We start from the raw sequence: 27,893 nt of genomic DNA, 5'->3' as shown, positions 1-27,893 counted from the left end.
GTTTCAATTCTAACAGTTTTGACCAACTACTGTAGCAGATTGCTCCCACCATCTTTTCTACTCCACAGCATCTCATATGTATTTATTAACCAGACAACAATTCCTGGCAGTGAAACACTCCACTAGCATAGCAGAAATGAAAGCTCTAATGAGCAGTAATAATAATTAACAACAATAATAATAATATTTTGTCCCTTTTATGGTGCCTTCCATCCAAGGATCTCAAAGCCCTTCACAAATATGCAAGTAATAAGAACCCATATTGTATCTCATATGGTCCTGAATTTCACAGCAGAAATCAATCACAACGTAGTCATTCTTTATGCTGTTTCAGATGGCAATCCTAATGATCAGAAAACAACTCAAGCTCTCTTAATAATATAAGAACGTTTGTTGTTTTATTCTTTTTGGTGGGTACAAAAACCACAGTTTTTTACACAGAACAAGATTATAAATAATATTTGTAACATGAGTGACCCGTAGTCTCTTTTGATTCTACACTGCAGACTGATGATGTACTCTAAACACTTTTTTTGTTTTTCTAAGTTAGACAGATGCAAATCTGTGAAACACTGAATGATGTAACAGAATGAAGGTAACAGCGAACAACAGGATGACCAACAACTTTTATAAAAAAAAAGTCTCTGAATTTTGTTACAGTGATGGCATTTTATATCAATTATTGCAATGAATTGTTCCCTAAGATGGTTAGAAAAAAGAATTGTGTTGTCTTCTACCGAATTTACATCAGTTAAAAAGCAAGCATGTTTCAATATTCCTCTTTTTTTTCAAAGAAAATGTAAATAATTTCTTTATTTTTTTCACAGGATTTACATATTTATTATTTTCTTATCACAGTTTAGTGATTTGTTTCCACAGCTGGATATTCTTCCATTGTATATATTGATGTTCTGGAGACACAGGTTAGAATGTTCATTGACTTCTATAGCTATTTTCCCCACTTTGTCAAGATAAAGACCAAAATGTTGTCCTTTCTGAGCATGTTCTTCACAGTTTGATGTGCTAATTGGCAAGTCTTATTAGTTTTAAGTCCACTCAAGTGAAATTTGTTGCTGTTAATATATACCCATCCTAGCCCACCGCCCCCCAACAAAACTAAATTATGAATTTTCCTGATATAAAATCTGAGTTTGGGTTTCCGAGCTGAGCTCATGCACACTTTGTTGCTGATGATATCTGGCGCACTTGGATGTACTTCCCAATTCTCAGCCCGATTATTAGTTCATCAATGACACTCCTATGTCGTTATAGTCTGTGCTGTGTGCCCATCAGTCACCAACACAGTTTAATTAAGGCACTCAATTATTTTTTTGGTTTTTATGGTAGGTCCGATGCAATTACAGCCAATCCTGAACTTTGTCTAATTGCAGTTCCAGCATGCACGGCCTTCGGGCAGTCGGGAGTTAATACACGGCCGTTTTCTCCTACACTCCCTGTGATGGATAATCTGGCTTTGTTTCTTATGGCTTCAGAAAAAGTCAACTAGGATCCAGGAAAAAAGGAAAAGAGAAGAAAGTGTTACAATATTTCTGTTCGTCAATAAGCTGGGACACAACAAACACCAAATATCAAGTTTTAGACATCTGCATTTTTTTTCATATATAAAGTGCATTTAACTACACTGGGGAAAGAAAATAAATCAGACAAAAGATTCTGCTGTTAAAATTTTGTGAAAGGCAAATTCTACGGACAAAGTATAAAATCCCAATTTGCTCAACTGATTAGTATACCTTAACCTAAAGTACTTCACACTACACTGATATTCTGCAGCAATCTGAGAAATAATACTCTTTATAGCCGGGGCCTGGCAGGCACTTATTCACATGGATAAAATTACGTATGTGCATAAGTGTTTGCAGGATTAGGCCCTAAATTCTGATTAGCAATAAACAACTAAAAATTATAAATAATAAACATTTCTCATAAATTACTTCATAAACCTGGAAACTCTCATTTTGAAAATTTAATCCACTGTTCGAACCTAAGGAAGTGTATGGCTTCTATTTGTAAAATATATATATATATTTACCATTTTCAAATCACAGAGAGCTCTCCATAAATCTCATTTCCTAAACACTTGGCTATAAGCAGAGCTGATCAGGAGTTTTCCATTGACTTTTTCTGACTGAAAATGCAGTTTCCAGAAAAGCAACATTTTCCACTGGAAAATTTCAATTTTGCCACCATTTAAAAAAAAAATTCCTCTGGGAAAGTCAGAACAAAATATGGTGTGTGGGATCAGGTTGACCCAAACTGAAACATGTTGGTTAGTTGAAATTAATCAGATATTTTGTTTCCGAACAGTATGACATTAATTTGTTCCCAGCTGAGCTGCCTGGGTGACTCATGGGAATTGTAGTTTGGACGCCTCATGCCCCATTCTCCTCTATTGGTTAGGATCCCTGGCTGAATTACACTTCCCAGGATATATTAGAGTCGCCCCTTCAGTTGAACCAGCCTGGTGCACCGTGAGATTCCCATGACCTTGATGCATAATGGCAAATGTAGTCAATCCAGAGAGGAGAATGAAGGCAGGAGCAGGGCTGGCCTTAGGGAAAATGGCACCCTGGGTGAACTTGTCTTTTGTCCCCCCATTACCCCTGGCCCCTATGGGCTCCCCAGACTCCCCACCCCCCCATTCGTCCTGACCCCTGCACTGTGCCCCTTCACTCCTAATCCCTGTACCCTGCTCCTGCACTCACATAAAGGGAAACTGACCTGGATGCATGGAGCAGCTGGCACTGCTGCTTGCTCTCCCCTTGAACGGCTGTTTCTCTGCGCACCCCTAAGGAGGTATGGGGGGGAGCAAGGAGTGGCATTAGGGATCCCTGCATCCAGGTCACCCGGGCTGTGTAAGGGGCAGGCAGGAGAGCAGCAGCTCCTGAAGTTCACCTCACAGCACAGCCCAGGTAGGGAAAGTAACATGGATGCACGGAGTGCTTGGTGTTGCTCCTCGCTCCTCCCCTCACAGCCTCCTAGGGGTGTGTGGAGGAACGTTGGGTTGGGAACAGTATCTGTGTGTCACTGCTTCCCTGTCCCCCCACATGTTCCTCCACTGGGAGGAAGCAGGGAGAAATCTGGGGGGCGGTCCCCCATCAGCACTCACTTGCCAGCCGAGAGCAGTTCCTGACAGTACATTGGCAGTGCACACCTCTGTGCTGCTGCACGGCACTCCTGGGCAGTTGCCGGGGTGGGCCATCCCTCAGCCTGGCCTTGGGCAGGAGGCACCCAAACTACAACAGTTCTACACAAGTTTTGAAATATTGGAATTTTCCATGAGATGGAAATTCTAATTTTTGACCAGCTCTATTTATAACACAGACAAGTGACCTAGGAAGTGTGGGGCAAAGATAAAATCAGAGACATACTGGAAAATTAGAGGAACAGAAGGGGGATACTCACATTGGAAAAATGGCTAAAACTGATTTTTACAAAAAGGAAATGAATTGTGGTATTTTCCTTCATTTTATTTGCTATTATTGCTGATACGAGCTTTGTCCCACCTAGCCCAGCTTCTCCTTCTGCCCGAGCCAACAGTGAAGTTCTAAGCCTGTGTTTGTGAAGTTATTATATATATATACACATACACATACACATACACATACACATACACATACACATACATACATATGTACATGAGAGGGAGAGAGGGAGAGAGAGAGAGATTGTCAAAGGACAATCTCCAATTCTACAACTACTACAGTGCCACCATAAAGAACCCAAAAGTAAAAGCACCATCCCCAATCAATTACCCTAACAAACCTTGATAATGTGACACCCTTGTAGTCTACCTAACTCAGCTACGGATCTCAGCAAACAGAAGAGCACTATATCATTCCCTAAAGACCAAAAATCTGGGCTGTGGTGAAGCCATTTTTAGGACAGTCAGTTACAGTGTCCAAGACCCAACTCTGAAAGAACAGTGGCTCCAGTCCCACAGCATTCAGATCCAGGGATAGTTAACAAAAACACCTTGGTCTATGACAGCTGTAGTATATACAGAGAGAAATGGTCTCTTAGGTACATGAGACCCCAGCTCATGCCTAGTTTTATGGAATATCAACAACTTGAATTGCACCAAGAAGCAAATAGGAAGCTTGCAGCTTGCAGAGCACTAGTATAATGTAAGGTCGTATAATTTAGCTCATAGTGCTAAATTAATGAGCTGTATATTCTGCACTAGTGGAAGCTTCTAGGTGGTCCTTTAAGGTAGTCCCAAGTAGTCCATTCTAGAAATGACAAAGATATGGAGAAATGGGGAGGTCCACTCTAAAATAAAACATTCTCTAAGTCAATTGCAAGAAAAAACAACATTTTTTTTCTTCATTACTTTCCACTGATGATATCTGGAATTTTTGGAGCCAGTGAGGTCCAAAATGAGCCCTAGATTTCAAATCTCTTTGACAAACAGAGTACATATTTCTCAAAAGAGTGAGCTGGCATAATTCTTGACATGTCTTCCAAAAACATCTCCCTATCCACCAGAACCACCTCCACCTCATTTGGATTGAACTTCAGCCAGTTTTCCAATCCATGACCCTATCATAGTCATGCAGTAGAGAAGCAGAGAGACTGAACAATCCAGGGATAAAGAAAAAAAAGACATAAGGACCACCTTCATATGTACCACATGTACCATGATTTTGTGGCCCAAACCATCTCACTGTTTTTTCTAGCCCCTCACATACACCTTGAACAGAAATGGTGATAAAATAGAACCTAGTGGATTCCTAGGCCCTTGGGGATGATGAACAATTTCCCAGATGGAATGGAAAAACAAAGCTTCTGAAAAAAAGTGTCCTTTCCCACTAGAGACCAAAGATGGACCGACAACTCCTAATGGGAAACAGCTGAAATAGTTAATGAAATCAGTATGGTACAAGACCGTTGAGCAAGGAAACTAGTGCAGCTTCTGAATCATATCATAGTTAAAAACACAGGTACAGTGAAGGGCTAATCCTATCTTGATTGTGCTGTCACAAATTCAACATCATGGCTTGACAGCAGAATCAATTAGAAGGAGAAGTTGGGCTGGGAGGGAAGAAGCCCTGGTAATTATTGTAGCAAAAGTAGTAAGAAAAAAATATAAAAAGAATGAACAGTAAATAAGAAGACTGCAGTTAAATCCTGAAACTGTGTGTGTCTGACAGTCTCTCTTTAAGGTGTGTACCTACAAAGTGTTGTGTCTCCTGTGAGATGCTGAGTGCCCTACTCCCATTGACTTAAATGGAAGTCGACAACATTCAGCATCTTGGAGCATTGAACCTTTAATACGTGATGGATATTTTATTCCATTCAGGTTTGTACACAGCCCTGACTACTAGTAGTATCTGGGCAATATGGTCATTTCCTTTCCAAAAATATTAAAGGCAAACTGTGCACACCATTTTCTAATTTGGACATGAAACTGGAAATGTAAAGTGCAAAATCAATGCAATAAAGGTGCTGCTAAAAGTTGCCTATGCCCACTGTAGCATTTGGCCACTTTTATAATAAGTGATTAGATTAACCAAAAGTATGGGGTTGGGGATTGAGAGAGAGAGCAAGAGAGGCACTTGAACCAGAATCCCGATCGTCAGGACATTCACAGGTTGACAGCCCACTAAGGAAGAGATGATGGAAAGGAAGAATTGAAAATTATATTTCTTCCCTCCTACCCCACCCCCTCAATTTCTATTTGGCGAGCAACAACTTTGAGCTTGAGATACATCCCTTTCGCCTGCACCCTCACAAGCACCCTGATGTCATTAACCCTTGACATGAGGGAGCTATTTGTATTGTCATACTTGCAGCATCCAGGAGTTAGTCCAAAATGCAGATAAGTGCATACGATGCCAATAAACACCAAAGAGTGTACAAATGTAAATTCTCAGGGGCTGGATCTTCACATGACTTAATGTCCATAGAGGGAAGTTAGGGCTAGAAAGAGTTACTCTGCCTCCATTAGTCCCTTACAAGGGCAACTGGGTTACCTTGGCTCCAGGTGTGGAAGGGTAAGGGACTCCGTGTGCCTGGTCTCTTGTATAGCTCGAGGTGGGGAAGGTGGAGCATTGACTCCACCCTGCCCCCCATGTACCCACCAGTGCAGGTAGCTGATGTATCAGGGTGGCAGTTTGGTGCTGGTATAGGCCAGAAGAAAATTAATGCCCATGGGAGCCACCATGGAGCAAGGGAGCTGTGGGTCCTTAAACCACAGTTCCCTCCTTGTGCTGCCCCTGCAGTGGCACAGCAACACGTCGCCTCTTACCAATGGCTGTGTCCCAGAGACACAATCTAGCCCTATATATTCAGACTCACTGGCTCACAGCTAAGGTGGTGTAAGATCTCCCCCCATTTTTAATTCATATATTTTAGAACAGTCACAATTTAGATATTTTATATTGGCTTAAAAACAGAAATGCCCTGGGTTTTCATGCAGGCATTTACCTCATATAACTTCCATGGAGGGTTTGTTTTTTAATATATTGGCAGACCATTGTCCTAATGTGATCTAATTACTTTGGTTAAATGAGCACAGATGAGGTTCTGAAATGAATAGTGAACATGTGTATGACTGCTCTCTCCAGGAGAGACTCTGAGCCATGGAAATGTATGTAATCATAGTCAGAGGCTGTAGGCTGCTAACACTTAACAGACATTCTCATTAGGAATGTGTAATTGGGTGATGGAAAAATAATATTTTACCAAAGAGTTCAATGATCTCAGCTAGCCTCAATGGTCTTCTAGGTATAAACATATTCTGTTTGAGAAATGTTTAAAATATATACTAACTTAATAAAAATTCTTCGGAAGGTATTATATTAAATATCCTGAGCAGAATAAGTTAGTTGCAAAATATTGAAACTATGAGGATGTTTTTCATAGGGTTCAAAAACTTTTTCATTTTTGGGGGATTTAACATAGTTTTAAGTAGCTAAATATTATTGAAATCATTATAAAAAAGGTTAGCACAATTAAGTAAACCCAAGTTTTCAGGAAATGAGAAAATAAATTCTATTGTTTCAGTAACAAGTTCAATAAAAAATTGATGAAAATGTTGCCAAAAAATTTAAATACAGTACTTGGAAAAAATGGTGACCTATTCATTTTTGAAAAAAGAATATTTTCAACTAAGAAGAAATTTCTTTCAAAAAAACTTGATGAGTTCTAATTCTGGTTTTGTTTATTTAGGGGGAAAAAAATTGAAAACAAGGATTTAAATAAATTCTAGCAGTAGAGTAGTCATACCGCCTGTTGCATTATCCTGCCATATTGCATATGCTAAGTGACTTTGGGCCAGGTCAGTATTTGGGTGGGAGCTGGGATTTTTGAAGAAAACATTTTGGGTGCATCCTGCTTTGTGAGTTTGATTAGGAATATGGTACAGGTGTGTGATTACTCCTGCATGGTTTACTGTTGTGTTAAGTAACAACAGTATAGTTAATGGCGTGTAACTTCACCTATAAGTCCCTGAAATGTATTTTCATTATTCCCATTTTAAAAAGAATGATTGCATTTATATTATTATTATTATTATTGCTTACCTTGCTTATACATTGCTTACCTATTTGACATGCACACCCTTGTTCCCTGCAATAGCTTGAGAACATACTCAGTGTTTGGCAAACCCCTCAGGAACTGCAGGAGTAAAAAGCTTTTCATCTGCATTTTGTCTAATTACATTCACAATATGATTTTTTTTTAAACCGTTAGTTCTGGGAGTTGACGTTGAGCCTTGTATAATGTTTGATGTTAGCATCTGAAAATCCTAACTCCTGGTGTCACAGGGTTAATGAACATTACCCTAAACAGCTGGGGTCATCTTGGCATCTACTACTTAGCCTTCTGATCTAACAACAGCTGTTTATGTTGGGCACAGTGGTTTTGCCACATTGAAGTAACCTGGACAGTCAAATCTAGGCTAGATTCTTATCAACATTTAGATTTGTATTAAAGGATTGATCTCCTTTCTGTATTTATGGATTAATGTGCATGACTCACATTCTCACTAATGAGAGTTAGGTGCATAAATCACTTGTGTATCATTGGAAAACTAGGCCCCTGTTATGATTAAAATATAGCAAGGAAATGTCTGCGAGTATATAGAATAATAAATGGGAACACTAAGAAAGCTACAAACAAATGCTATGCTTGGAAAAGCTTCCCAATCAATGTATGCCAAGCCCCCTCCCTCACCTTCTTGAAAACACCCCTGAGAACCCACCTATTCCTCGAAGCTTTCCAGCTATAATGACCATACACCATTCTGTGTTCATTCTGTGTTTGTTCTGTATTGTATTGTTCTGTATTGTACCAGCTGTGTCTTTAGACTGTAAGCTCCTTGGGACAGGGAACTGTTATTTGTTTGGCACACTTCACCTATTGTACAGCGCCGTGAGCTCCAGCGCTATATAAATAATAAATAAAAATAATAATAAATTTTATCTACAATTCTTTCCTGTTAAATCTAGGTGGCAAAATAAAATTTCAATTCCAAATCTACTTCTCCCATCTCTGTGCTTAAGTTCCGTACTCATCATAGTTCTATGATTCCAGAAGAATCTAGCTTAGAACATTTTGTCAAAATGGGATGAATCTGGTTTGCTAATGGAATGGGACTGAGAGTTCTAGACTGCAACAACTAGGGGGCATCAATCCTTCCTGCATATTAATTTATAAAGCCTCTAGTATACCTTGGACACTATATAATAATAATATTAATATTAACAATATACAAGTTCCATTTGTTATTATATGCCCCTTTAAAAGGATTTAGTGCTGATCTCAGGAGTAGTTAGATAGCCAGGTTCACATTGCAGATACCAGCTCTTTCATTATATTAGTAAACCACCCACGCACACCTACTTCGTTGTGCTATCTCATAATAGGCGAAACACCATTAACATTTCAGTCACTGAAACCACTACATATACATCTAAAAGGTATTGCTTCTCAGCAGGATAAAGGGGTAGTCAGGCTTAGTCTGCTGAAAACTGATGTGACTCTCGAAACTCCATTAGCAATATTGGCATTATTTATAGTTATTGCAATGGGACAAGGGTTGACCCAAGGCAGGACTTATTAAACAAACGCTATGCTAAAGTAGCACCCAATTCCATTCATCAAGGGAGAGGGGTGGAGGGTAGGGAAAAAAGATGAATCACATTTAGAATCATATCACAGTGCTTGCTCTCCCTAAAGCTTTGACTATGGCTTACTGAGGTGCTGCCTAACCCAAATCTTGACTATAATCCCTATACAAATCTACAAACAGGGCTAATAAATAGTAATTCAATAATAATAAAAGCCCTCAGAAAAATAGGCCAGCCAAGTAACCCAAGCAAGCTGCAGCTCCCTCTACAGAAAGACTGTTTTTACTTTAGTGTCTAAAATGTCAAATAGCTGTAACGTCCCAACTGATACAGTAAGACCAAACTGTGTTGTTTTAAAAAAGAGAAGATATTCTTTACATATTAAAAAAGCCTTTGCAATGCAGATGTCTATTAGCAACATAGAGTAGTATACTGTACATCTGCAGCCAAAAAAAAGGAACCACTTTGCACTGAAGTTTTCCAAAATATAAAGCTCTATTGAGAAGCAAGCATTACCACCACTGGACAGACAGGTCACGACATTGCATTACAAGATGCATCACCCACTCACTGTAGTAGGCCCTAAGTCCTACCCCTAAATTTTAACACTTTCCGTTCCATATACGTTGTAACCTTCTCTATATGTTGCTAAATTCTGGGTATTCTGCGAGGAAGTTGGATTAAAAGTCTGTGCACTCTTTGCCACCTTCATTCGCTTCGCCTCTGCCCTGGACTTGTAACAGAATTCTATCAAAGCCACCAGCATGGCCAAGCCCAAGCCTCCAACCAGAATGTAGAAGACTCCTGCAACGTTGCTGAGACTCAAGGCACTCGTCTTGTCCTGAGGAAACAGAATCGGTAGAGTTAACCACTGATGTCAGACACTGGGAGCTCAAAAGCTACACATTATACACTGAAAACATACATAAAAGAGGTTTAACTGAAATTAACTGACAGTCATTTACACAGTTCTTCACAAAAAATCGGCTTATCTGAATTTATAAAATATATATTAAGTGCCATTTCTTCCTGGCAAACATGGAAATCATTACTTTAGGATGTAATCAGTCACTCGCTAACAGCTGTGAAATGGTACTACCGTTACTCATAACTTTAAACAATGACTATCTACCTCTATTTAATAAAAATTTTAATAGCAATATGAAACTAGATTTATTTGATGGTCATTTAAAGCTTTCTAACCCAAAAATCCATTTACGTCAGATGGGACTCTGCATAATTTTATTAACACATAGTGTTCACTTTTGATATGCATCGATATAATGACTCAGCCAGGCTGGCTTTCAGCTAATTAAATACATACTTAAAGTATGCAACACTTAAGCTGTCTTTCTTAATTAAAGCAAAAACACATTTCATTAACATAAAGAATATCCCATACTACCTTAGCCACTGCTGTTTGTTTATTTATTTTTACTTTATTTTGTATCTTTTTGGTACCATGGTAATGGATTTGTTACATACAAAATTCTATTAATAGAATTATTTAATGATAAATTAATTTGTGACTAGAAGTTAGTTCTAAGTATTTATAATCATTTAGAAATCAATATTTGTTCCTTTTAGTGATGTATTGTTAAGTAGGTGTTATTTTATATATGTTCCCCTTCGTGGGTTTAAAAGAGCAAATTTATATTGTACATTTCAGTTTGGTTCTGGCAAAAATCTCAACGAGCCTGGTATTTTAGGGTTTGAAAATGATGTGCATAATTTTTCAGCACAAGTCTCTAGAGTAGGCATTTATTCAGAATTGGACTTTTACATACTACATTGCCTGCATTAAGATATTTATAAAATTCTGTCTTATAAGCCCAAGTCGTTAGCCTCTTGTAACTGCATGAATGTTTAATTCACGATGAACACTAAACACTACTTGTAGAAATGTTTAATTTAAAGATGCACTATTTGATGGGGGCTTAGTCCCTCGGCAAGTAGAAGATAACACTGATGTTGATGCACAGGAGACCTAGACATGAATCCAGGTTGTGGCTGGCTGCTAGCACCATTCTTGTACCATTCTTCTCTGCTGGCAAATCAGTTGTTGTCATGATGCTTGTGGCCAAAAAGAAGGAAGATTTTATTGAGGGGAAATGGTGGCCTAAAGTAAGTGCTAGGTGAAAGCGTCCTAAGCTGTCACATACAGTGATAATGATAGTGACGTTTCTGCCTTAGTAGGGGCTGCATTGCTCTTGGTGGGTTTAAACTCCCTCCTCAGATTTCACTTGCCATGTAGTACAAAACAAGGGAGCAAACTCATTTTCACTTTAATTTTTCTCTCTGGCCTTTAGGGGTCACTCTTGGTATTATGAAGCAGCAACCAGTCAATGCCTCTCATATTCCTGTTTAGGCTCTGGGCAAAGGTTGGGAGGTAGAAAGAGGAGCTAGGAGAAAACTGCTGAGATACCCAGAGTTAGGGTGACCATATATCCCGTTCTGGCTAGGACAGTCCCTTTTTTAAGTCCTGTCCTGGCTGTCCCAACTTTTTTGGCAAAACTGGGCATTTGTCCCATTTGCTCTTGCCAACTGATCATCAGTTACCATGAGAAATTAGGCAAATGCCCAGTTTTGCCAAAAAAGTGGGGTATGACCCTGGTGGGGTATGGAAGAACGTGCAGGGGGAGGAAGGGCAAATTGACAAGGCCAACCCTGTCCTGGAGGGAGGGCTTGTGAGAGTAGCTCAGGCCAGGCCAGCCCCATGTGGATTGGCAGCAGGGGTCTTGGGCTGGCCCCATGTCCAAGTGGGAAGTGGGGTGGAGGCCTCGGGCCATCCCTGGGCCGTGTACCATTTTCACTTTATTCCCTTACCCAGAATAAGGGAATGCATGGCGGGAATTAACTGAGAGAATTTTGAAGTGGGCAGAAGAATATCTGCTTCTGAAATACTTCTTCCCAGGAGAAGTGGAAGGGGAGGATGTACTCCCTAAGACTCTTAGGGAAGATTAATTTGGCAGCTTGCAGTGAGGTAAGGGGGCGCCTGGGATTTGAAACCCAGAGATGATATACTGGGAGTTATAGAAAGAAGAGAACTAAAAGTTGAAGCCCTTTCACCCCAGAATTCACGTTAGCTCCATCCCTGTTTCTTGGAGCCTTTCTCCTATACAACCAGGCCAGGCTGTTGTGGTGAATGCCTGAGTGTTCATCTTCACAGAATAGAAGCAAACAACTCAGCTAGGCCATCTCACAAACAAGAAGGACAAATGGAGAAAGGGATAAATTGCACAGCAGTTAATGGAGAGAAGCTTTCCCCACATAAAGGAAAAATAACCCACCTTGCAGCTCTTCAATCACCCCTAAAAATATAGGAAGATGGGACGTGATTTACATTTCAAAAGGAAAGAAACAACCTTTTTTTTTCTTTTTTATATCAACCTCATTTGAAAACCTGGAAAAGCAATAGTGCTTCTTTAAATTAAAGTGGGGCACATAACTATTTGACGGAGGTGGGGGGAGCATTTTGTTTAGCTGATCCTTTGACGAGTGTTTACAGCTATTTATTTTATTTCCATGTCATTTTGTTCATTACTCCCTTTACTGCTTTGTGAACACAACAGTAGGTCCCGAACTGCAGCGACTGACCTTACTTCCAGAGTCCTTGGGTCCACATTCACCTTTATCGTACCACCATTTGTTTTTCAGCTTGTCTAAGACGCCTGCCTCACTGAGTTTCAAAACGGCAAGGTTTACAGGAGTTCTTCACGTGGAAAATAACATAAATAACATTATATATGTTATTTTATGTTATTCAAGTAAAACTACATAGAATCGCATTGCAAAGTGACAGAGCAGAGGCCACAGCAGGTGCTATGTCATGTACTGTAGGCCCAGGTTTACAAACAGACATATGACTGGGACCTGCTCCATCGCTTCAAGTAACAGGCACATACTGCTGGGGAAGATTTTTAAATAAATAGTATGCAATTACTGTGAACCCAAAACTATTGGCTTATCAGTATTAACAACATATTCTTCTGAGATTTAAAATGTCTTCAGTACAATGAGATTGGCTAGAAGACTTCCATGTTCCTGGCTTTCAATTTATTTTAGTTTGTGTGTGTATACATATACATGCACACACGCATATAGAATACAGCTTGGCCATAGCTATTCCATTTATTGCCTTCACAGTGCTACGGATAGTAAAATTTTAATTCTCATGAAGTTTGTTTACAGTATTAATTGGCACAACCCTATAAACATCCTTCATGCAGAAAATCTATTGACCGCAGAAGTAGTTCTGCATGCAGAGAACTTACAGGATGAGGTCCTAATTTGTTAACCTCAGAATAAAGGAAAATGACTGTCAAGCCTTAGTACATGTTTCCATATCCAATATCATTTGGACTGACCTCTTGGTCCTGGAAAATAAAATCAGGGTTTTATTTAAAACTCACTTGTTTAGTGAGTTGGTTCCAGCGAGGTAATAAATTATTGCTTGGAACCTGCTCTCCTAGTTATGTTATTTGATTAAGACAATCCAGCCAAGTTTAGTCTTCATTTAAAACATAATCCATTGCATCAAAGTCATAAGCTGCTGTGGGGTTACACTGAAGTTACCAAAACTCCATTAAAAAGCTCCAGTTTATTGCACTAATACTCACCCTTCGTGCCACTGGGGCAGTTTATCCTGAAAACAACTGAAATAATAATTGGTTACGAGACTTTTAATTTACCTTCCCTCTCAAAACATTGGTTATCAAATTCTTAGTGACCTGCATAGAGATATGTATTTATGTGCAGGTGTGTATGAATACCAGAGAGGAAGGCAGAAAACCTGAAACACTATATAATAGATGGGCTACTATTAGATATCAGAAAATGATAGCACCAACATGTTCTGGTAACATCATACAATAAAAAACTCAAGCTTGTGTGTTTAAGGTATCATCAGATTCCTCTGATGGAACTCATTTCATGGAATGTATTACAACCCAGAGTGTTTTTAAAATGATAATTTATAAATGCACGATTTAAAATTTTCATAACTGTAAAACAATTGAAATATTAATTGGTTTAGTGACACTATGTCAGAAATGAATGACACTATCAAAAGAGTTACTATAAAAGAAAATGGGTTTTAGTCATGCTCAAATTATGTTTGTGTAACTGATTGAACTATATTTCTCAGAATTCTCATGAAGAAATATATTTAAATATTAAAATAAATAATAATTCAGGCTTCCAATTTTAGCTCTATGGATCATGACCTTTAATCCATAAGGACTACCTTCAATACATTTCCATATACTCTACAATGATCTCTATAAGCAAATACAATACTTTGTATGCTTTCAAATTCAACCCCACTAAGTTCATACAGAATGCATTGATACTACTACAGACAAATATATATTGTTTGATTTTGTTCAGTATTTAAACTTACATTTTATTGTCAGGCTTCCTGGCAGCAGGCGGTGCAGGTTGCAAGTGGAGTCAGCTGAGAAACTAAAATTAGTGGGTGGCAGTTTGGAATGCTGGCAAATTTAGGGTGACCAGACAGCAAGTGTGAAAAATCGGGATGGGGTGGGGGATAATATGTGCCTATTGTAAGAAAAAGCTCCTAATATTGGGACTGTCCCTGTAAAATCGGGACATCTGGTCACCCTAGGCAAGCTGCCTCTTAATATGATCTCTGTTTGCCTCTGCTACAGGTGTGAAATAACTGACATTGTAATATGGCTTGGATATCTATTGTCCAACACCACTAATGTTTTGGCTCAGCGCCCCATTTCAATCTTTCTATCCCCAGCCACATCACAGGGTATACATAGAAGGGACAGCCAGGTTCTGTTGTCACCGTGAAAATCCAGAACAACTCCAGGGAAGTCAGTGGAGTTATTCCAGATTCAACTGATTTAAATAAGATGAAAATTAGGAGCTAGATATTTATGAATTATGTATATGAACTGTCAAGAACAGTGGCTACCTGTGTGTAGGGGGAGTCAATAGTAATTTCTCCACTCTTTTGCCTGATATTTCAGCACAAGCATTCAGAATTTAGGAACATAAAGCTGCCTAACACCTACCGCATTTTGAGTTTCTTTCTTCTTCCCCACCCACTCTTGATCCATCTGTATCATCCTTTCTGCTCCCATAGGCATCTTTACATACACAGTGCTTTGGCGGGAACTTTCAGGTTTTCTTTTCATTGAGAAAACCAACTGATTTCATGATTTACTTTCTAACTGGAAAATTACATTTGCAAGTTAACCAGCCTTCTGTATTATGTAGCCGGTTGCAATGGGCAGGATAGACGCAGAATTTCATTTCCTCCACAGCAGCGCAGTCAGTGAGCTCTGTGTGAGAGGCCATTTCAGTGTTCTCTAGCACTACTCTTTCTATTCAGCCACTTGCCCTATCAATAGTCTACAGCTGCTAAGGCAAGCTTGCCCTTAGACACTTCCATCCACTGCACATGGCTTCAATGGGAGTTTTGTGTGTGTGGATGAGACAGAATTTTGGCCCTTTCGTTTTTATGTAAACAGCACCATCTTGAGCTTAAACTTTTCCTAAAGCACATGACTAAATACGGTAGACACTTCAGGTGGCATTTAAAAATGTTTGAAAATTGTATTTGTGTCTATCTTTAAATGAGGCACATAGGTGATATAATAGATTAAAGATAGGAAGAAAACCTCAAGATTTAAAAGTGATCTGAAAGACTGTGTTTAAAAACACATTCAAAATTAAATGGAACTTTAAAGGCTTGCAAAATTTCTATCAAAACCTAACTACAGTTACTATATATTTTAGTTCTTCACCAAAATTAAGGAAGAATAACATTTTTTGTTTGTTTTTAACATTTTAGGCACAAATGAGAGTTAAATGTCCAAATCCCATTGGCTTTCAGTGGGAATTGAGTATGTCGCAACCCTTTGTTTCTTTGAAAATCTCTTCTTCAAGCCCTAGCTTTTTCTAACCACATCTGTCAAACACTCAGTTGCTAATAACCTTCCCCACATTGTATAGAAACATATTTGGTAAGTAGCGCCACTGATTTTAAGGGTGGCAGAATCTAGGTCAATATGATTTACAGCATATTAAAGAAGAGTAGTACAAAAACATAAAATAGATAACTCGTCTGGAATTAAATGTTTTACCAAGTTCAGTCCTGTATACTGTACATTATATTGTCAAATGATAATATGATTTTTTTTAAAAACATGGGTAGGGACTCAAGTTAAAAAAGTTGGTCCAGATCCTCTGTTAGTGTAAGTTGGTGTAGCTCTATTGAAGTCAACTTACATCAGTTGAAGACCTGACCTATTATTTGTTGGTGGTGGTATAAATCTTTCTGCACCCAGCTTTGCACATGCAGTACTAGGAGCAAATTGTGCGCTGATTTCCAGAAGTGTGAATCTGGAGTAACGCAGCAGAATTTGTCCCATACTATCTAAATAGTCACACTGCATATACTGTATATCATAAGAATTATAGGATTTTATAACTGAAGAAGATCCAAGTCTCCAATCCAACAGTCAGAGTGTGACAATTTAAAATCAGTGGCAGTGCTGTTTAAGTAATGACTTGGGGATAAGGGCCAGGGAGAATAATATGCAGTTAAAGACATTCTTTATTTTTTATTTTACCAACTTCCACCTCCCCAGCTGGCTTTCCTGTAATTTTCTCCTGTTCCATCTTCACTCATTTACTGGTGGGAGGGCCTATTTTCAAAAGGCTAAGGCCCTGACTTTTATGCCAGTAAAATCATTGAAATTATAATGGCATAAAACTTGAATAATTTAATTGTGAAAAATGATCCTAATTTAATATCATACAACACTGCACTAATGGACACATGCAGCAGTAAGAGCTACAGCATGGAGTGGTTCTAAAACCACTGCAAAATTTCAAAGATGAGGCTAATTGCTATGCAATAGGAGCACTCTCCTAAGCCACTTTTAATTAGTTATAAGACCATTCCCATCCACTAAATGAAAGAAGAGGAACATTGTATTAGCATGTGGGTGGAAAATAGAAGTAGAGAGCCAGTTTTATTGTTATTGGTCAATGTTTTCTCTTATTTTTGTAAAAAGAAATGGAAATTAAATGGCAAAAACTATGTTTAAGTTTAATATTATCAGAAGCACCTGTGGCAGCATGTGTTTAAGATTTGGGTTATTATTTTCAAAAGTACCTAAATCCTATTTTCAAAAGTGATGTTAGCACTAAATCTTATTGATAATCAATTGGAGATATAAATTAGTGACATGGAGTTCTTGAAAGGAACTGGTAACCACAGAACAGTAATGAACTATATTTCTGAATTGTTGGAGACCTTTCCTTTCATAGCTGGGGTTAAAACAAAAATGGTCAGGGCTAGTACAGCAGTACTAAATACTAATCTTTAGTTTAAGAATGGATCTAGGAGTTTGCAAGGGCCTGGTTTCACAAGATCTAAACTTTGGAGAGTTGCTGAGCAACTTAAATTGATTACAGCGTCTCTCTTGGCATGACCATGAAGAAATGCTTTGGGTTTAGGGTTGTGTGTGCTGGCTGGTTGGCTGTATATCAGAGGGTACAGCTTGTTTTGGCCGGGTATGCCTTGAGTGCTGTATTGCTTTCAGGGTGGGGGAGAAGTTGTTAATAATCTCATCAAGGAGACTGTAGCATACTTGTAATCTAGAACCGGACTCCATCCAATCATTTTAAAAAAATTTATACAAATAAAAAAAGGGACTTTGATTAAGGGCCTGATTTGTGAACTTGAACTACTGTTTGTGGCAGTTAGCAGTACAGAAGAACAACCTGTGATACTGTTCTCTATGTTCTGCTAACTTGATCATATGACAGAAAAAAAAAAGAATATAAAAGCTTTTATCCAGGACCCAATGAAATCAATAAAAAGACTCCCACTTACATCAGTGGATCAGAACCTATACAATTATTAGTGGATGTGTAGATTTACTTCAAAACAAGGAATTTTGTAGATGATAAATGTCAATAAAACATTTATATCAAGCCAGTCAAGAGTTCAGGCATTTGTATTTTTTAAGAAAACAGACACTGCAGCTATGCAGCATTTATATATTACACTCCCCAATGTAGTCTATCCCTGATACTTTCCCTGTGTCACATTATTTACACTCCCCTGTGCAATGTGTCCCTACTCACTTCCTGTTCTCACTGGGCATGCAGTTCCTGTACCTTACTTCATGTAGCTGCATTCCTAGCTTTCTCCTTCCCGACTACTGCTTGTTCCTCTCACTCCTCACGCAATCACTTCCCTGTGATATCCTAAGACATCCTGCTTTTTCCTCTGCCAGCTGCCCTCCTCTACTTCATTGCATGTGGTCCCTATCTATCAGGGTTATTAATAACAGATGTTAAGGCAAATAGTGTTCTAAGGTAGTTATCTCATTATATTGATTTGAAACATTAAGCATAGCATTGTGTTTTATATTTCAAACTGATAATAGAACCATAGGGTTAGAGGCACCACAAAATTCATCTAATCTAACCCCCGCCAAGATACAGGATTTGTTTGTTTAAACCATCCCAGACAGATGGCTCTTCAGCCTCCCTTTGAAAACCTCCAGTGAAGAAGCTTCCACAATCTCCTGAGGCAGTGTGTTCCATTGTGTTACTGTTCTTACAGCTAGGAAGTTTTTCCTGTTATTTTTCAGGATGATTCAGATACATTATAGGAAAAAAAAGTGTTCATTCACAAGCATAGTATCACCTCCAGGACATATCTATAATATTATATTATATAGTATTTTTTAAAAAGCCCAACAGTGAAGTTTCACAATGAGTGAAACTTCAGGCCAGTGGTGACTTGGATGGAGTATTATAAAAATAAAGTGTGGGGGGGAAGGTGAGAATTTTATGGCTTATCAAATAGGCTTTCTTACAAGAAGTTATCTCCAGTTGCAGAAAGTGCTAATGAACTTCATGTCCACATGCACTTTGGAAAAGAAACTAAAGACCACTTTTAAAACTGTAACCGCTGGCCAGCAGAGCCGGAGGGAAAAAAACTTGCTAGAGCAGCAGGATGGAAGGCAAAGCACAGAGGACTAGGACACCAGATCTGGGTGAGTGCAGAGCAGCACAAGGAGTGGTCTCTGCGGCAAGGGCAGAGTGTCAGGAAAGAAGGGTTGAGCAAGGGGAGGAGAAAAAATACAATGTACGAAACTGTAAAGAAGGCTAATTAAACATTTTAGGTTCTCTCAGCATCACCAGAACCCCTCAATATAGATAGCCTGTATCTTCACAGTTACCCATGTAGTATTCTCTCTATATACCATACACGCACATGCACACAAATATATTTTGAAGAGTGTTTGATTGGCACATTGAGGGCTACTCTTAGTGTCTTAATTTTCCCTCTATGCCATTTCAGCACACATTAGTTTGTCTAATGGATGCTGATGTGAAAAGGCAAAACAAGTTATATGACTGGCCAGTTTAAAGTCTCAGTTTAGATGAAATGAAGGAAAAGTAGGTTAACTTTATCCAGGGCATGAGTAATGTCCTAAAATTCAGAGCTGTTGACATGGCGAAGGATAAGAGAGAGGTGCAATTTCCAATTCACTTTTTTTCCTAAGGAATACACATGAATTTTAGCTTCCAGGTAATGTATCACAACATTCCAGTGTGTGCTTTTTTAACTGGAAATTGCATCAGTGTATTGGATACTTTGGCTGGAAATGGAAATTGGTATAAATAGAAAAATCCTGAACCTGTACATCCTGAGCCGCTGCTATGAGGAAGCAGAGCTGAGCTGCTCCACCTTCCTCTAATATCGAAGGAAAAACACATTGGAGAAATGCAGTCCAGAAAATAAAGAGTCTGATTCTCATACTTCCTTCTCGGTCTCCTGCTGCTTGTTCACTAGACCTAGCTTTGAGATGTTTCTGGTCTTATATCTTTTTGCGTAGGGCACATGTCATCTATTCTTGACAGAGGAAGGTTTCTGAGCATTGATGATAGAATTCATATCTTAAACTGGTTTGTTAACAAGCTCCACTTGAGAAACTTGCAATGAATGCAAATATTTTTGTTTTGACAGTAATCGCATACATCTGTCTGGATCTTGAGCTCAGTTACTAGCAATACTGAAGTTTGTTTGGTTGCAGGCAAAGCCCCAGCAGATGCACCAATTACTTTACATACTGTTTACCCGCTTTGGTGACATTGAGGCTAACCTTGGAGTCACCTCCCCCGCTGCCACATTCTCCTTTGTCGTACCACCATTTGTTTTTCAATTTGTCCAAGAGGCCTTGTTCATTCAGTTTTAAAACTGCGAGGTTAACAGCATTTCTTGAAACGATAAAACATATTTTGTAAGAAACTGCACAGCTGTTAAGATGTTAGAAGGAATGAGGACTTAAGCTCTTTTATAAGCTGGATCCACACGCTAAATAAACCTCTCATTTCCATTTGACAACCCCCCTGATAGTATAAATAATTTTGCTTACTTCCAGAGGCAAAAAACATGTTTCCAGAATACAACAGACTTTTTTTTTTAAATGACCCAGCTTTTAGCAAGTAAAATTCTATAAATTCTATGACCCAAACAAAAGAGTTGTGTGAGCATCTTCACAAAATAATGATAAAAGTCAGACTGGATTTATATTTCTGGTTAGCTTGAGTCTGTTTTGAATATGAACACTTATAGAAACAGGTCAATATGGGTCTAGATTTTTTTTTAGATATGCAGTGTTATCGTTAGTGCTATAAAATAAAGGTTTTTAATCTCTCTCTTATTTTAAACTAAGGACTACAGTTATTTAAAAACTAGTTGATTATTAAATCTATCAAGGCATTTATCCTGCATTCATCACCTTTTTGGAGGCTTAACAGCTGTTTAGGATGCACTGCCTCATATCTTTGTTAATGATCACATAATGAGGTTTTAAATAATGAATTGATATGTGTCACAAGGCCTAAAGCTAGACAGCTAAATCAATTTTTAATCATGCATATTATTAATAAGAGTTTAAATAATGCTTCACATGTTTATACTTTACCTACATGCTGGGTTTCCTAGGGTGTGGGGAGCACAGACAATGCTACCTCCCTTTAAGGGGTGCAGCATATTTCCCCCTAAACATCCAACCAGATCTGCCGGCTGATGTTGTGAGGGCAGGGAGCCATTTAATGTTGAGGCATCATTCAAATCCACAGGGGCAGGGTCCATGATCTCCTGAGCACAGGGACTGCAATTCTGGCCATCCCTTACATGGACTGCACAAGAAGTATGTGTATGTAGGCGGGGTGAGTAGGAGATGCTTCATACTACCTTCCTCTTCCTCTATGCCCCTGTGAAAAGATTAGCAGGAATCTATCCCTAAATAATAAATCCTGACCACACTCATGGAAGGAAGGTAAATATTATTATCCCCATGTACAAATGGTGAAGCTGAGGAAGCACCACTTCCCCCTCCCGTCGTGTGTCTCTGTTGAAATCCCTCTGTGAAGACTGTGCAGGGACTGGAAGGGGACTTCCTCTGTCCATGGCATCTTCCCACCACTAACTCTGAAGTACTTCAGTGTGGACATTGACTTACCTGCTATCTCTCTCACTGATGTGGAACCGTGAGAGGAAGGTCTGGGAGAAGCAGCAAGTAGGAGATTCTTTGGCAGCAGGGCTCCTTAGGACTCCTGCTGCCAAGAGTCATAGAACATATCAGTAGGGAATGAAGCTGGACAGGATCTCCAAAGAGATTACTGTGATTCCATGGATCTCAGGGGGATCCCATCTGAGTTTGATGGTGGAACCCTCTGCTCAGTAGGAAAAGGGCACCTGTGCTCCAGATTTGTTGGAACAGATTAGAAACACAGTGAGTGCAAACTCATGGAGTTTTCCACCTCACACAGGGTCAGATACATTCCTATTTATTGGGTAAATTCCCATTTTAGAACATCTCTTTTGTCCTTTATTGCCTGGAAATGACTTTTCATATGAGCCCCTATTGGAAACTAGACAGACCTTTGCTGGTTAACTATGAAATTTTGGAAACTATTTCTAAACAGATGTGACTTGCTCTTCTTTTTATTGTAGTTAATTTATATTAGATTGTCAATGCAGATAATGTAATTGCTTGCCTTGCCTTGAAACTGAAAAGGGAGAAATATAAGCTGTACTAGGAGTAATAGCAGTCTGTTCTTTGTGGATAAAACCTTCAAGGGGAATTTAGCAGCCAGTCTGACAAATGTAATTTTATATGAGTACTCTAATTTTGGGTCATGATCTAGAGGGAGAGGATAAATAGCAAGATTGGATTGAAATTGTTCATTTGTCCCTTTTGTTCTGGAAAGCAATTGCTTCTAAACCAGAGATATTTACTATGGGTTTCTAATTAAGCTTTTAGAGACAAAGCTAGTGCTTTTAGACTGCTCATTACATTCATAACATTGCCAGAGCTTCCTTTAACTTGAATGGGAGTTTTACCTGAGTGAGGACTGGAGGATTGAGGCCAAGATGGAAGCTGATCCCAGCAGCCTTGTTTCCTTGATACTGAACCAAACTGTTTTGAAAAAGTTTTAACATATAAGGCTTAAGCCTACTGCCATTGAAGTCAATGGTGAAAATTCCCACTCATTTCAATGGCAGCAGGAACAGGGTCTAACACAGCATCAGAGTCTGCAAACCTCAGTCATGTTGCTCAGCACTTAAAAAAGTAGTGCCAATGACAGTGCTACTGAATGACAGGGCAGCAGAGCCTGGGCCTTATTAAATAGGTGTGGTAGGGACATTGAGCTGCCCTAATTAAGGGCCCAGTTTGGCAATGCACTTAAACAAGTGCCTACCTTTAAGCCTGTGACTTCAATTTTTTCATTATTTGCAAACGTGTATTTGGCTGGAAGGAGTTCAAATTTGTATTTTGCTGAAAGGATTTTAATTTGTACTTATATACTTAGGCTGGGAGGGTATTCCCAGTGTCTATAGCTGAAAGACCCTGTAACATATTCCATCTTAAATTTACAAAGATAATTTTTTACTGTTTTTCTTTCTTTAACTAAAAGTTTTTCTTCTTTAAGAACCTGATATTTTTTTATTCTGGTGAGACCCCAGGGGACGGGGTTGTGATTCACCAGGGAATTGGTGGGGAGAAAGGAGGGAAGGGGGAGAGAAAGGTTAATTTCTCTCTGTGTTAGGATTACTTTCTCTCTCAGGGAGAGTCTGGGAGGGGAAGAGAGAAGGAGGGGGGAAGGTGAATTTTCCTCTCTGTCTTAAGATTCAAGGCGTTTGAATCACAGTGATCTTCCAGGGTAACCCAGGGAAGGGAAGCCTGGGAGAGGCAACGGTGAGGGAAAGGGTTTACTTTCCTTGTGTTAAGATCCAGAGGGACTGGGTCTTGGGAGTCCCCGTGCAAGGTTTTGGGGGGACCAGAGTGTACCAGGCACTGGAATTCCTGGTTGGTGGCAGCACTACAAGTACTAAGCTGGTAACTGAGCTTAGAGGAATTCATGCTGGTACCCCATCTTTTGGATGCTAAGGTTCAGAGTAGGGGATTATACCATGACAACTTCTGAGAAAATTTTTCCTAAAAACAGAGCAAAAATTTTACAACTTTATAATAAGGATTTTGCCCTTAGTACTACAAGTTTCAGAAGATTTTTCAGGTCAATGTTCATATAACTTAGATCTTTCTTCTGGCTATTCAAGGCCACTATTATAATCTGTATGTAAAAAACTAGACACGTTTGTTTTTTTAAAAGACACTGAAGAATTAAACCTCTTTTTTAGTTTCAATCTGGAAGGGGGACATCATTCTTATTTACCAAGTATTCTACTTTTATCCCTAAAAGTATTTAAGGTTAGTGAGGAAAAGTTTCCCATAATCTTTTAGAGTAGCTGCAGCTGCTTGATAGAAGTCCTAAAAAACCTCAAACAACCCCCCACCACAAACACAAAAACCCCACCCATTCATGAGAGGGTTATTTAGCAGGGTTATTAGCCATATCCATAGACAGTTTCACAGCACAATAGAAAAATGGAAATAAAAAGGATGGAGAAGTAAATGAGAATTTAAGATGCAATCATTGTTCTAAAATTAAGCTCTATTGTTTCTAATTCTAACATATCGTATTCCTCGTTACATCTAGTAGGCCATGTAAAAACAGGTTAGTTTCACACTGCTCTTTCTATTGCTTTGTTATCAGGGTACAACTCAAAATATGTAAATAAACTGCTGCTTTCTTCCCAGTGAAACATACACAGAGATTCTATGCTCAGACTGCAGTATCTGGTGCACAAATGTCACTGTGAAGCAGAAATTTCTCAACAGGTTCGACGGTGATTACTTTGAATTGAAAATATATTTGAGCCTGGAGGGCTAGATTACATCACTCTTACTCATGCTAAGTAGTTCTTCACTTCGGAGAAGTTCTACAGAACATGAGTACAAGTGGCAAAATTGCGATCCAAAATACGGACAAATTCTAAAATCCTCCCTCAGGCAAAACTTCCATTGAAAACTCCAATGAAGAATGTGAGTAAGGATTAAATAGGAAAAACAGAATAAGTACTTTGTGATTTGGCCCGTAATACTTACTATTATTTTGTATAATTATTAAAATCTTCATAAGCATTTTATTAATAAAGGAAAAACAGAATCCTTGGACACAATAGTCAAATCAGTTTAGCTCAGTCTGTCTTCTCGTATATTGCAACTGTTTCCAATCTATCCCTCAGTTCATTATTCTTTGAGTGCATGTACAGTGTTTTCAATGTATGGATCTTGGGTACTGTTAAAGCAGCGGTACACACAGGGTATAGAGTTACAGCATGGGAATCCTGGAGAGATTTGTTAAAACCATTACATCTCCTCATGCAGGAAGAGCACAGTAACAATAGCAAGCACAGCTTCAATTTCTACTTACTGCCACATTTTTTAATGATCAATTTTTCAGTAATAATTTCCAAAAAAACCTTCCCAGATGGTTTGGGCTATTAGTTCACTGTATTTACTCGTGCCATTTGGAGGTATGTATTTGACAGTTAACAAAAAGTAGAATTACGCAGACATAGAACAGTGCAGGTTGTCTACAAGGCTTATGCAACTGCACTGTTCTTTGCAAAAAATAAATACAAGTCTGGAAAGGAATAACTTCTCTTCCAGTTAAAAGAATCATTATATAAGTCCATTCCAAAGCTCACTAGAATCAGTGGAAAGATTTTCATTGACTTCAGTGGGCTTTGGATCATGGCAGTAGTTAACAAGAGGAAATTTACCCTGGGCATCACTCAGTAAAGTAGCAGTAGTCATCCTGGGTGGAATTCTGCCTTCATTTGAACTCGAGCATCTCTCATGGCTTACCTGGGGTTTCACAGGTGCAAATGATGGTGGAATTTTGCCCTGATATTGTTTTCCAGTAGTAGTGACCAAACAGTGGACCCAGAAGTACACTGACTTGCTGAAAACACTTTAAGGGAGTATTGCTAAACTGTAGCATTATTTTATAGCTCAGCATTTTAGAGCCATTTAAATATGCTAGTATATTTTAGAACATTTGAAGGATAAGAATATTTGTGTATCAAAGAGGTTTCCCTGAGGCCTCCTGAGTTTGTGTCCTTGTTAGGAGACATTAAGAAAGGGGGTTGACAGAAGATAGGGGAGCCAGGTGGCTCCTCTTCTATCATTGTCAGAGACTGAGCTTATTGACTAACATCGTTGAGGGAATCGGACACCTGTGAAAACAGCACATAAAAGTGCCTTCCAATATGCACTGTTGCTCACTTCGGAAAGCAACAAAAGAACTCTTACTTGGAATTTAAAGCCAACTCACCTAGAAATTGGTCTGAACCCCAGATCCACACACCCCTGCACACCCGGGGACCATCAGAAAGCCAGACCTGGATTCTGATCCTATCTTTACAATGGGCTAAACCAGAACCCCAGATCCAACACCATTCCCAGAAGTTGGGCTGTTTGAAATCTGGATATAAAGCTGAATTTTGTGTCTGGAGCCCATCACTACTTTCAACTACTCAGATTAGTTATACAAATCTAGGGAGTTAGTGAACCAGTGCATTCACTCCAGACTTGAATGACCAACAGTACATCTGATATTTCAGTTTGCATTACTGATAAAGGTAAAATGAAAGGTGCTTTCCTTCTTCTTAGTCCAGATAAATCTAGACTAAGAGCAGGCTCATGATCAATAGGATAAGAAACATGTTTTAGGAAGAGGTTATATAAATAGGTCTATGTCCAGGCATAACTGGGTCAAAGAATAGGACTGGATTCTCTGGTTCCTAAGTCCACCTTGCATGGCATGAGGCGGCAGATCCCCAGCTGGTGGGAATTGTCAGCTCTCCAGTGAAGTCAATGGTGTGATAACAAATTACAACAGATAAGGATCTGGCCCAAGCAGCACAAAAGTGGATTTAAAGCCATGGAGGATTCCACTTGTGGAAGAGGAGCTATCTGTTGGCATAGCTGTTTCCTGTCCCAGCTCCTCATCACTCATGGCATAGTAGGAGGGCAGTTCTGGGGATGGTGTGGGTGGGGAAGGGATGTGATGCAGCTGAGCTCAGGGACCTTATGCTAGTGGTTCAAGCTAGAGCTGTCCCCTTACCACTGTAACTCGCACCAGGACCAGAGGGCTCAGGATCAGAAAGCCACAGCCGGTTCCTGGACAGCCTCCCCTCTCACTACATTCTAGCTCTGCTTGGATGCAGTCAAGATTCTGCCACAGAGATATTTTGTAAAATACATGTAGACACATGTTTATAGTCTATTCACATCAGTTTTTAAAATTATTTATCATACAGAATAATTTAAATCACATCATCCTGCAAAAAGTAAAAATGTGTCTGTTTTTTTTGGCTACCCATTTTAATGATGTTTTGGAAAGTGCTGATATTAGATTCTAATACCAGTACCATCTGCATGTGTTTGACAATTCATCAAAACAAATGGAGTGCAAACTGTATGAAAGTAGTTGGATATGTTTAATAAATTAGGAATGAAGTAAGCATTCCTTTACTAAGAAAGATCTATCCAAGGTATATCTGATATTTTTTCTCAGAAGACTTGAAGGATCCACAGTGGAAATAATAATAAAAAAAAATATCTAAAGGCAGGATGCACATTTAAAAGGAAAACAATCTGGTCACTTCAAAGGTCTAAGGACAAACTTTCTAAAATACAGCCTCTAATTTTGCATGTGCAATCACTTGTAGGAGCAATTCTTCATGTACTGCTTGTACACATACAAAATATTTACACACCCAAATTATGTGTAAATACTATAATTTTAAAACACAAGTGACAGACATGAACAGATTGCACATGTAATTGAAAATTCAAGTAAATTTACAGTCTGGCTTTGAGACCCCTTTGAAAATTTGGCCCATAGTTTATATTAAATAAAGAATTATTAGCTTAAGTTGGACTAGACTCCATAATAAGATTACAATTGAGCAATTCAGTTGGTATTTATGGGGTAACTAACGTTTCTTCAGCAAAAGGAAATGAAGGTCTGATTCTGTTCTCACTTATCTTTCATTCTGGTGTAACTTCACTGACTTCAGTGGAGTTAGTCCTGATTTACATTGGGGTAAATGAGAGCAGAATCAGGCTTTATGGCCCCAGTTCAGCAAAGCACTTTAACACATACTTAATTATCAGAGGGGTAGCTATGTTGGTCTGTATCCACAGAAACAACGAGGAGGCCAGTGGCACCTTAAAGACGAACAGATTTGTTTGGGCATGGGTAAAAAACCCATTTCTTCAGATGCCAATGAAAGCTTATGCCCAAATAAATCTGTCAGTCTTTAAAGTGCCACCGGACACTTAATTATGAGCATACGAGTAATCCCACCCCTAC

General features: G+C 38.9%; 1 protein-coding gene across 4 annotated transcripts in view; it reads right to left on the bottom strand.

Annotated features, from left to right (window-relative positions):
- Positions 1-396: 396 nt before the first annotated feature.
- GRIA4 (glutamate ionotropic receptor AMPA type subunit 4) overlaps positions 397-27,893 on the bottom strand; it is a 300,900-nt gene continuing 273,403 nt past the window's right edge. The window contains exons 14-16 of one of the 4 annotated variants that reach the window (XM_030560571.1): positions 20,258-20,372; positions 9,799-9,933; positions 397-1,503 (exon numbers count right to left, since the gene is read on the bottom strand). In XM_030560571.1, coding sequence (XP_030416431.1) covers positions 1,339-1,503; positions 9,799-9,933; positions 20,258-20,372 — 415 coding nt within the window. In that variant the 3' untranslated portion in view covers positions 397-1,338. Of the gene's footprint in view, positions 1,504-9,685; positions 9,934-12,689; positions 12,805-20,257; positions 20,373-27,893 lie in introns of all 4 variants that reach the window. The other 3 variants (XM_030560562.1, XM_030560588.1, XM_030560579.1) reach the window with 3 other exon arrangements.

Source organism: Gopherus evgoodei, chromosome 1, assembly GCF_007399415.2.
Source record: "Gopherus evgoodei ecotype Sinaloan lineage chromosome 1, rGopEvg1_v1.p, whole genome shotgun sequence".
NCBI classification, from domain to species: Eukaryota; Metazoa; Chordata; order Testudines; family Testudinidae; genus Gopherus; species Gopherus evgoodei.
Note: the sequence above shows the minus strand (reverse complement) of the source record. Positions and strands in the feature narration are given on the sequence as shown.